The sequence below is a fragment of the Eubalaena glacialis genome, chromosome 13 (assembly GCF_028564815.1).
Source record: "Eubalaena glacialis isolate mEubGla1 chromosome 13, mEubGla1.1.hap2.+ XY, whole genome shotgun sequence".
In the NCBI taxonomy this organism is placed as follows: domain Eukaryota; kingdom Metazoa; phylum Chordata; class Mammalia; order Artiodactyla; family Balaenidae; genus Eubalaena; species Eubalaena glacialis.
The window spans coordinates 85,636,548-85,647,332 of NC_083728.1; the positions used below are offsets into that span (position 1 = coordinate 85,636,548).

Below are 10,785 nucleotides of genomic sequence, written 5' to 3' on the forward strand. Positions count from 1 at the left end.
TGCCAGCTCACAGCTCAAAATGTCTGGCAAAAAGCCACTAGGCGTCCATTTCTGGCGGACACTGACGGTCGCCAAACAAGAAAAGTCCTCTGGCTTACGTCTCAGCTCAGGAGACCTGCTAATACGCCAATGTCCCTGCAACACCTGCAGGCCAAGGTCACAGGGTCACGGTCAGTGGTGACGGCAACGTTATGTCCGATACCGACTGGCTGTTTCTGACGGAGCAGAGACAAGAGTGTACAGATCACTTGCGAAAGCCCTGAGATGAATGGGCCTTTTCACTGCCTTCTTCTCTCAAGCCTCTTTTGTAGGGAGATGGAGGAGGCAACAAAGGAGAGATTTATCACCACGAGCCCGTCCAGCAGCTGTTTTCTTGTTGTCCCTTGTTTAACTTCTCTCAAGAGAGCAGAGCTATCTACCCAACTAAGCAGGTGTTTAAGGCAGGTGATTTTGTTTCCATTAGTTTTTTGAAGTAACAGTAAACCAGACAAGAGGGTTATGTCATGTAGTCCTGGGGAAACCACAACCTCGAGCAGCTAAACCCTGGATGCAGCAGGACCGGGCGTGCCCACCCCCTGCTGCTCTGAAAACCTTCTGTCTCTAGTTCTCGGAATACTTGGAACTTAGCAGTCACCAACCATTCCCACCCTCGACATGTGGATCGTCTTTAACAATGTGTTAGATGGAAGGTGAGGTTGGAGGCTTTCAGGTTTTGGGGAGAAACCAGATTAAGAAAAGCATCATCTTCAACACCCAGATAAACCATTGCATTAATAACTATACTCACAGCTTCACGTTCCACGCTACTGTGAGGGAGGTGAACATATACCATGAAACATTTCTGTTTTCAATTTTAGGCTTAAGGCTTCCCAAACCTATGAATCTAACCTCCAGCCCTGGATGGACCTCCCTCACTTCTGTGATCTTCTCTGAGAAGGCCCACAGCACGTGCCTTCCCCCTGCACCACAGCGGCCCATCAGCTCCAGGAAGGAGGGTTTCTCTCCTCACTGTAGGCAGCACTAGTCACTGGGGGCCGAGGAGAAGAGCCCACCTCCTCACACAGACAGCCCCCGGCTTACGATGATCTGACTCATGACTTCTCCACCTTATGATGGTGCAAAAGCGATACACGTTCAGCAGAAATGGTACTTGAAATTCTGGATTTTGATCTTTTCCCGGCCTAGCAGCATGCTGTCCCAGTGGCTCTCATGATGCCGGGCAGCAAGTCAGAGCTCCTGATCGGCCCCGCAATCACAAGGGTAAACAACCGACACGCTGACAGCAGTTTTGAACCCAGACAACCATTCTGGTCCAACTTTCAGTACAGTGTTCAATAAACTGCACGAGACAGTCAACACTCTATTATATAATAAAACCAGGCTTTCTGTGGGCTGATTTGGCCCAACTGTAGGCTAACATCAGCATTCTGAGCACGGTTAAGACCGGTGAGGCTAAGTTAGGGTGTTCCGGGAGGTTAGATGTATTAAATGCATTTTTGACTTATGATATTTTCACCTTACGATGGGTTTATTGGGACATAACCCCACCGTTACAGGGAAGACCTGTACTAGACAAAATCCTGAAGCTTTTCATGCATCAGCCGGTTCCTTACCTTTAGTTTTCTCCTACTGTAGAGCCATGTTCACCAGGAGCAAACATTCGGTGACACATTTCTTTCTCTTTACCCATGTAATCCCTGTAATAGCTGTCGGGAGAAATACACAGTAGTTAGAGAAGGGCTGTCTCTGTGGGAGGTGACACCTGGTGGCTGGAATTCTCCACTCAGGTCCAGAAACACCGAAACCTCAGCAGGCCTTAAACCGAATCAGGAGTGGGTGGAAGCAATGCTGGGGGTGGGGGGGTGGGGGGATGGGGGAGGCTCCTGAGGGCTGTTCAGGAAGCCCTTGGACAAAAAGCGCACCGTCTGCAAAGATGGCAGCCTCGAAGGCCGGGAGCCGCTGTCAGTGAGGCTGCCCGGCGGAGTCCCGCCGAGCAACACCTCACACTCAGAGACCTCAGACTTATCTTGAGATTTTCCTGCTAAAGAATGGTCAGACTCCAAAATTTCTACACCTACCTTGACAGGACATTTATAAATACCAGAAAGGAAATTGCTAGAAAGTGTTAAAGGCCTGAAATGCAAACAATCGGATCCAAATAAGAGGTACACACACCTCAGACCTTTTTTAATGGCAAGAAAGCTTTAACTAGCAATCTGGATTAAACATTTAAAAATGTTAACAGGAGTAGAAAAATCTCACCAATACAGAGGAACAAAAGAACACCAAACAAACAAACAAACAAACAAACAAAAAAACCCAGTGGTTATAATATGAAGTGATGGAATTATGGGTGATTAACTCTGTTGAAATTTTCAAAGCTTTCTACAATGAACATGTAGCTTCTACAATCAGAAAAAGTTAGATTACTTCAAGGTTGGTATCAATATCACCTGGGTAACAAGAGCATCACCCTAGGGTATGACTAGACTCGAAAGAGCCATTTCACATCAAACCAGCATCTGCAGTCAGTTGAGAACAGCAGTCCTCAGTTGGTGGCGAGTAGGGAAGAATATCCAAAGAACACTGCCCTTTCTGAAAGTCACACTGGCCACCTCTTTAGGGTGCTTACTTCTGGGGGAGGACAGGGAGGCGGGCAATGGTCCAGGCATGGGTGGTTTGGAGGTCCGTCCTACAGCCGCCCTCCTCCCCCCACCCCCCACAGCCTGGGAGCTGTGGGTCAGAGCGACGAGCACTTCACAAGCCAGCTCTAGGGGGCGCTGCCTCCCAGCACAAGCCTGGCAACATCAAACAGGCCTTCACCCGAGAGTGGCAGCCACACCACACATTCCTTCCTCTGTTTGCACTCCTGCAAACACAGGTCTCACCTGGCCAGTTTCTTCAGCTCGTTATTGATGTCGTGATTGAAGGGCTGCTCCTTCTGGGCTCGGACAAGAAAATCCCGGGCCTTCTGATACTCGGTCATGAGGAGACAGGCCTGTCAAAAGGACAAAAGTTTAAAAGCAAACTTTAGGGCTTCCCTGGTGGCGCAGTGGTTGAGAATCTGCCTGCCAATGCAGGGGACACGGGTTCGAGCCCTGGTCTGGGAAGATCCCACATGCCGCGGAGCGACTGGGCCCGTGAGCCACAACTACTGAGCCTGCGCGTCTGGAGCCTGTGCTCCGCAACAAGAGAGGCCACGATAGTGAGAGGCCCGCGCACTGTGATGAAGAGTAGCCCCCGCTTGCCGCAACTAGAGAAAGCCCTCGCACAGAAACGAAGACCCAACACAGCCAAAAATAAATAAATAAATAAATAAATAAATGAGTAAATTTAAATCAACTACCTTTATAAAAAAAATAAAAATAAAATAAAACCACACTTTAGGAAAGGCAGCACTTCTGCAGTGCCCAAGCTGAACACCACTGCTGCCTTTCTTCGGGCATTCATTCCCAAGTCCCTGCCCTCCAACTCACCTGTCCGCATCGGAAGAGGGCCTTGGTGTTCTTCTGGTCAATGATCAGAGCCTGCTCTCCATAGCGCAGGGCCACGGCGGGTCGCTCCAGCTTCAGGTACGTAAAGGACAGGTTAAGGAGGACAAGCAGCTTGGCGGTCTCCACCAGGTGCCGCTCTTCAGGGGGTGCCGACCGCCGGTGGAGAAGCCACAAGGCCTGTGGAGAAGGAAGACAGGAGGTCAAGAGAAGGTGGTCTTATATACAGCAAATCCTAAGAACACACACACACACACACACACACACACAATTAGTGGTAAAAAATGAGTTTAGCAAAGTTGCAGGACACAAGATCAATATATGAGAGTCAGTTGTATTTCTTTACTCTTGCAATGAATAATCCAAAAACGAAATTAAGAAAACAACTCCATTTATAACAGCATCAAAAAGAATAAGTGGCAATAAATTTAAAGTGTAACACTTGTAGACTGAAAACTATAAAACATTGTTGAAAGAAGTTAAAGAAGATCTAAATAAATGGAAAGACATCTCATGTTCACAGATCAGAAGACTTAATACTGTTAAAATGGCAAGAGTGCCCAAATTGTTCTACATTTTCAACGCAACCACTACCAAAATTTGCAAAAATGGACAAGCGGATCTGAAAATTCATCTGGAAATTCAAGAGATCCTGAATAGCCAAAAAACATTAAAAAAAAGAAAGAACAAAGTTGTAAGACTCATACTCTCTAATTTCAAAACTTATTAATTACCAAGCCAGTGTGATACCCATAAGGACAGACATATAGATCAGTGGAACAGAACCAACAATGCTGACTGAGAATCCAGAAACAAACCTATATACATCTAGAGTCAACTGATTTTCAACAGGGTGCCACACCATTCAATGGAGAAGGAGCAGTCTTTTCAACAAATGGTGCTATGATAAATGGATGTCAACATGCAAAAGAATGAAGCTGGATTCCTACCTCAGACAGCATACAACAATTAACTCAAAATGGACCACAGACTTAAACCTAGGAGCTCAAGACTGTAAGACTCTTAGAAGAAAACACTGGTGTAAATCTTTGCGGTCTTAGATTAATAATGACACTGAAAGCACAAATATCTAAAGAATAAATAAACTGGACTTCATCAAAATTAAAAGCTCTTGTGCTTCAAAAGCCACTGTCAAGAAAGTGAATGAAGAAAATGACTGAAGCCTGACTGGTGTTTAAGAAAAATTACTATAGGGACTTCCCTGGTGGTGCAGTGGTTAAGAGCGTGCCTGCCAATGCAGGGGACACTGGTTCGAGCCCTGGTCTGGGAAGATCCCACACGCCACGGAGCAACTAAGCCCGTGCGCCACAACTACTGAGCCGGTGCTCTAGAGCCCGTGAGCCACAACTACTGAGCCTGCGTGCCACAACTACTGAAGCCCACGCGCCTAGAGCCCGTGCTCCACAACAAGAGAAGCCACCGCAATGAGAAGCCCGCACACCACAATGAAGAGTAGCCCTCGCTCACCGCAACTAGAGAAAGCCCGTGCACAGCAACGAAGACGCAACGCAGCCAAAAATAAATAATAAATAAATTTATTTAAAAGGATTAAAAAATAGAACTACCATATGATCCAGCAATTCCACTCCTGGGTATTTATCCAAAGAAAACAAGAACACTAATTTGAAACGATATATGCACCCTGGAACTTCCCTGGTGGTGCAGTGGTTAAGAATCCGTCTGCCAATGCAGGGGACACGGGTTCGAGCCCTGGGCCAGGAAGATCCCACATGATGAGGAGCAAAAGGGCCGTGTGCCACAACTACTGAAGCCTGTGCACCTAGAGCCCACGCTCCGCAACAAGAAGCCACCGCAATAAGAAGCTTGCGCACCGCATCGAAGAGTAGCCCCCACTCGCTGCAACTAGAGAAAGCCTGTGTGCAGCAACGAAGACCCAATGCAGCTAAAAATAAATAAATAAAATAAATAAATTTTAAAAAATAGTGTATATGTCAATCCCCATCTCCCAATTCATAAAAAAAAAGAGATATATGCACCTTACATTCATTGCAGCGTTATTTACAGTAGCCAAGATATGGAAGCAACCTAAGTGCCCAAAAATAGATGAATGGATAAAGAAAATGTGGTATATATACACAATGGAACATTATTCAGCCGTAATAGAACGAAATCTTGCCATCTGCGACAACACGGATGGACCTAGAAGGTATTATGCTAAGTGAAATAAGTCAGAGAAAGATAACGTCTATTGGTATTTCCCTCCTCTTCTAACAGAGCCTCCATCTCATTCAAAGCAGCAATGTACTAATTAAACCACACTTCCCAGCTTCTTATACATATACAGCTAAGGGCAAATGGACATTTACCACGGGTCTGGCCAATGAGATATAAAGGGAAGCTGGGGTAGGAGGAATTCTGGAAAGTTCTTAATATAAACAAACACACCAGACTCTTCTCCCCTCCCTTCTTCCTGCCCAGATGACCACATGATGCTGCAGGTTGAACTACCATCTTGGGGGGAAAAAAAACAACAAAAACATGCTTAAGGCCAGCTGAGCAGAGAGACCTCTGGAACCTGAATCCCTGATGGCTTTGTGGAACTGCTATGCCAGGCTTCGACTGCCTCCTTTCTTTTTCAAAATTTTATTTATTTATTTTTGGCTGCGTTGGGTCTTCGTTGCTGCACATGGGCTTTCTCTAGTTGCAGCAAGCGGGGGTTACTCTTCGTTGCAGTGCAGGCTTCTCATTGCGGTGGCTTCTCTTGTTGCGGAGCACGGGCTCTATGGTGTGCAGGATTCAGTAGTTGCAGCACACGGGCTCAGCAGTTGTGGCTCACTGGCTCTAGAGCGCAGGCTCAGTGGTTGTGGCACACGGGCTTTGTTGCTCCGCAGCATGTGGGATCTTCCCGGACCAGGGCTTGAACCCGGGTCCCCTGCATTGGCAGGCGGATTCTTAACCACTGCGCCACCAGGGAAGCCCTGACTGCCTCCCTTCTTATGTGAGAAATATTATGTCTCTAGTTTATTTGAAAAACTGTTTTTCAGGATTCTGTGGTTTACAGCTGAATGCAAATCCTGAATGTTTAGTGTCATCAGAACGCCCCTAAACTCTAAACTCTATCCTGTTTGCCTCTAGAACTTAGGGTGCAGAGTTTGACACACAGAAAGTGTTCATAATATTTGCTGAATGCATTGCAAGGCCAACGGTGAATTCCTGTCAGCAAAACCTCTACAGGAAGCCAAATCACAATCAGAAGCTTGGTGAGAATGGAGTCAGAATTAGATGAATCTCCACTGTCAGAGAGACATGAAATGAAGATGGCAAATGGGGTGGAGAAGTCAGTAGGCAGAGAACCCTAAACTAGAAAGAGAAATTTAAAAAACTTTTTTTATTGAAAAACACACACAGTTAAGTACAAAAGTAAGCATCCAGCTCAGTGAATTTTCACAGTCTGAACACACCCATGCAATCACATCCAGATCCAAAACCAAACATTACCAGCTCCCCCAAACCCTGTGTCCCCTCTCCTAGTCTTTAGCCCTCTGGCATGCGGATTTTTAAGCAAGATTTTTCTTAACGGCTGTACGTGAGGAGTAGGGACAGAGACAAAAGTCTGTACCTTTTAAAGAAGGAAGTTTCCAGGGTCTAAACTTGTACCTTAAAGCAGTCTTACCCGTTTATATCTCACTTTGGCATCATAGAAACGATTTTGGCGGAAAAGGTAGTTGCCAAACTCCCGTTCAGTAGCTGCCACTTTTAGGACCTTCTGAAGTGGAAACTGATCCTGTTCCTCCTGAGGATCAAAGACAAGGACACCATCAAGGAAACTGAACGCCCCAGTGCCACAATGCCAGCGTCATTACAGCTGTCAGCTCTGCTCCTTTAGATTAGGAACCTCTGCTCGCTGCCACGTGTGTGCCGAGCACTGGGCTAGGTGGCTCTGCAGAAGTCACCTCTGTGAATCCCAACAGAAGCCACGGCAGGTCGGTGCCATTACTGCTCCTGTTTTACAGACTAGAGCCAAAATGAAGTCTACTAGTTTAGTCCTACCCAGAGATGCTCCCTAAAGAAGCAGTTTCTCATTGAATTAGAAACTGATGGAACTTGCCAAGCACAAAAGTCAGGTATCAGGACAACCACTCATCCAGCAAGCATTTAACAGGTCTTGGTCTGCCCAGGGCCCTGCTGGTCTTTCTGGCCATGAGGCTCTACCCTTGGTACACATCACAATCACCTGTAGAGCCTCTTTTTAAACAGATGTCCTGGCCCCACCCCCAAAGATTCTAAATCAGTACACAAGAGTCAGGACCCAGGTTATCTGCAAGAACCTCTGCTTCGTGGAAAGATAAGAAAAAGGTAATATCTCTCACTTGAGGTGGTGACAGTTTAGCTGGGGAGATGTCATATACAGATGTGAACCTGGGGTGGACATCTAAGGCCACATGTACAGCCAGGGTGAGACACCATAACAAGGAGTGCATGTGACTGCTGACAATCAGAAGCCTTGTCTCTACGGGATGAGTTAAGTGAAAGGCTACCAAAGAAAGGCAATTTTTAAGTTATGAAGACAGAGGCCATCTGTCCCAGTTTGCCTGGGATTGTCCCAGTTTACACCCAGTGTCCTGGTATCCCATCTGGTTAATAGTGCCTTTCACTCTCAAGGGTCCTGGGTTGGACAATAAATTATATGATCGCCTTAGTTATGAGCTATCAGTGCTTGACTTGCTGGGAACCAAACAGCGTTGAGAAACAAATGTTCCTTGTCTTTCAGGGAGAACTAGGCAAATGGTGACTGAAAGGTCAGTTCAGCCTGGTGGTCCGTAACAAACCCTTGGCCTAGCACATGTACCCACACACAAGAGCCAGCAGAACTAAGACAGACACATACTAACAAGTGGTGGGACACTCCCCAGCTCCCCACCACGACACAGGAGCCTCGGGCAGAATCTGGGGCCGAGGATCATCAGCAGGGCAGGATAATTACCAAAAACACAATCCCATCCCAACTCTCTGTCAAGTGCTGACATCCGTGCTCCAGAACTTACGGCTGAGAGGGCACAAAACTTGTCTGACTCAGCAGAATCCAGGAAGTCAAGCAGCTCGATCTCGAACAAGACGGTAGTGTTTGGGGGGATCAGGGGAGGACAGCCCAGCATTCCGTAAGCGTAGGTCGGTTTGAACAGAAACCTGGCCAACTCTCCTCTCCGCATGCTCAGAAGGCCCAGCTCCATGCCCCAAAGTGTGATATCTGGAAGAAGGGACGAAAAATACACGGTGGAAGCTTGCCCAGTATCCTGTCCCAGTGCTATCCATTTCCTCCCCCTTCACGTCCACATTTCTCCACAAGTATCCCAAGCCTTCTGCACTGTGGTCCCAACTCACTTCTCAGCCTTGTTTCCCACCCCCCAACCCCCGCCCCACCCCAGACTCTAACTCCTCCAGGCTCTGCAGCATTCTGGCCTCTACATCTCTGTTCACGCAGCTCCTTCTTCCTGCCAGGTTGTCCTCCTCCCCCAAGGCCCAGCTTCTACCCTGAGTGAACCCTTATTCAAACTTCAGGGCTCATTTCAAACGCCCCCTCTACCATGAAGTCTTCCCAGCTGGAATTAATTGTGCCTTCATTAAGCACTCCCATAAAACACTGCTTATGCCTCCCGGAAGCTCCATGAGGTTAGTTGTCTGGAGTGTGTCAATCTCCACCATACTGGCCCCAGCCTTTCTAATCATCTGAGTACATCCTCTCTGTTCACCCTGCCTTGTAAAAGAGTCATTCAATAGATGTCTACTTAGTAAACTAACAAAGAAAAATGTGGCACCCCATGTTTAAGTCAGGACGCAAAGGTTACCTTCCTTGCCAGGCAGGCCATCTCCCAAATACCTAGGTCTCAGGGGGGAATGTGGGCGACAACGTTTAGCAAAACCCAGCCTCAGAAAAACTAACTTGAAGACTCAGTTCTCTGGACAGCTTTCCAGTCCTAGGGCGCTGCCCTGCATCAGTTCCCCAAGCTGCGGCGTCTTTTCCAGCTCCTTTTCTGAACTTACCCTCTCCAAGTTTCATGAGCCGAGGGGTTTTCCTAAAGCAATTGGAATCAAAAGGCTTGTCCATGTGCTCCAGATACCCAGAATATTTCACTAGGACAGAAGAAAAAGACAGTGGGAGGAAAACGGACCAAAGGCACTCACGCCTCCACATCTCACCTCTCTGTCACACAAAAGCAATGTGAGTACCAGATGCCCTTAAACTGCCCCACACCCTGAGCGATAGGAGAAACCTTTGCTCAACGTCTGGATGCCGGCCCTTTGGCTCTGAGGTTGAAGAGCTGGGCTGCGGGGCCGCCCAGAGCCTCTTGTTCACAGTGGTCTCACACAAAGGGGTAGTGAGTTCCCTTGCTTATCCCTTAAAACCCGAGGAACCGCCAGCACTAGGGCATCGCCAGCCTCCCAAGGGCAAACGGCACCCAGGGCCGCACGACATACCGAGCACCGTAGCGTCCGGTGTCACCAGCTCTCCAGAACCCTCTCGGATGACATCTTTCAGCACGCCCCGGTCCCCGGAAAGGTCCAGCATCCTTTGACTTAACCGCTGGTACGGAGACTTGTGGGGAATGAAACACAAAATCTCAGAGTCCTCAGCTGACACCCGACTCCGGCGGCCCCGGCTCCTGACTCCCCAGCGCCCGGGCCCTCACCTGGCTGGGGGCGTCGTCCCTTTGCAGGACTCCCGGGTTCCGGGCGCTGCCCCCCATCTCCGCGCGGCCTGCCTCTCGATCCCGCTGCCCTCCCCCAGCGGAGACTAGGCCTCCCCTTTATACCCTGCTGTCCGCACCCCACGGCGGTAATCCGTTCAGGGACCGCGAGGAGGCGCTCATCGCTCCACTCCAACCGCCGCCAACCGCCTGCGGGCCCACGCCGGGGCTGGGGGCTGGACCATGCGCCAGCGGATGCCCGGCAGGGTACGTGACCGGGCACGTGGTGGGGGCGCAAGGAGCTTGATCCCGCGCGAGTTGAGAGCTCGCAGGGCATGACGGGAAACGTAGTGAGGCCCCACGGAGCATGACGGGACACGTGGAGTGTAACTGGGCACGTGACGGGGGAGCGCAGAGCAAGATCAGGCATCCGGTGAGGACGCGAAGAGCATGACGGGGGCCCGTGACAGGGGCGTGTGGTGGCACGTGGCGAAGGCGCAAGGAATGGGACACGCAGGTGGTGAGGATCAGCAGTGGGGCCCATGATGGCCAAGCTGTGGGCACGTGGCCGGCAGAAAACGCTGGTGGAGGCAAGGCCCCAGAGACGGCGGGCTGCTGGAAGGGTC

General features: G+C 49.0%; 1 protein-coding gene across 2 annotated transcripts; it reads right to left on the reverse strand.

The window, feature by feature from the left end:
* Positions 1–1,615: 1,615 nt before the first annotated feature.
* FKBP6 (FKBP prolyl isomerase family member 6 (inactive)) lies at positions 1,616–10,219 on the reverse strand. 2 transcript variants are annotated; one of them, XM_061209401.1, is made up of 8 exons: positions 10,163–10,219; positions 9,951–10,068; positions 9,516–9,605; positions 8,519–8,721; positions 7,147–7,266; positions 3,477–3,671; positions 2,889–2,998; positions 1,616–1,706 (listed from the first exon to the last, which is right to left on the reverse strand). In XM_061209401.1, the coding sequence occupies exons 1-8, from the start codon at positions 10,217–10,219 to the stop codon at positions 1,616–1,618; spliced, it is 984 nt and encodes a 327-aa protein (XP_061065384.1). The 2 variants fall into 2 exon arrangements, with proteins under 2 accessions (XP_061065384.1, XP_061065385.1); XM_061209402.1 differs by lacking the exon at positions 9,516–9,605.
* Positions 10,220–10,785: the final 566 nt, after the last annotated feature.

Excerpts from the sequence above, each read along its gene's own strand:
- FKBP6 (XM_061209401.1), bottom strand. The coding sequence starts at position 10,219 with ATGGGGGGCAGCGCCCGGAACCCGGGAGTCCTGCAAAGGGACGACGCC. Across the intron at positions 2,999-3,476 it reads CCCTCTTCCGATGCGGACAG|GCCTGTCTCCTCATGACCGA; the intron begins GTGAGTTGGAGG and ends TCCTTTTGACAG. Across the intron at positions 1,707-2,888 it reads GAGCTGAAGAAACTGGCCAG|CTATTACAGGGATTACATGG; the intron begins GTGAGACCTGTG and ends TTCTCCCGACAG.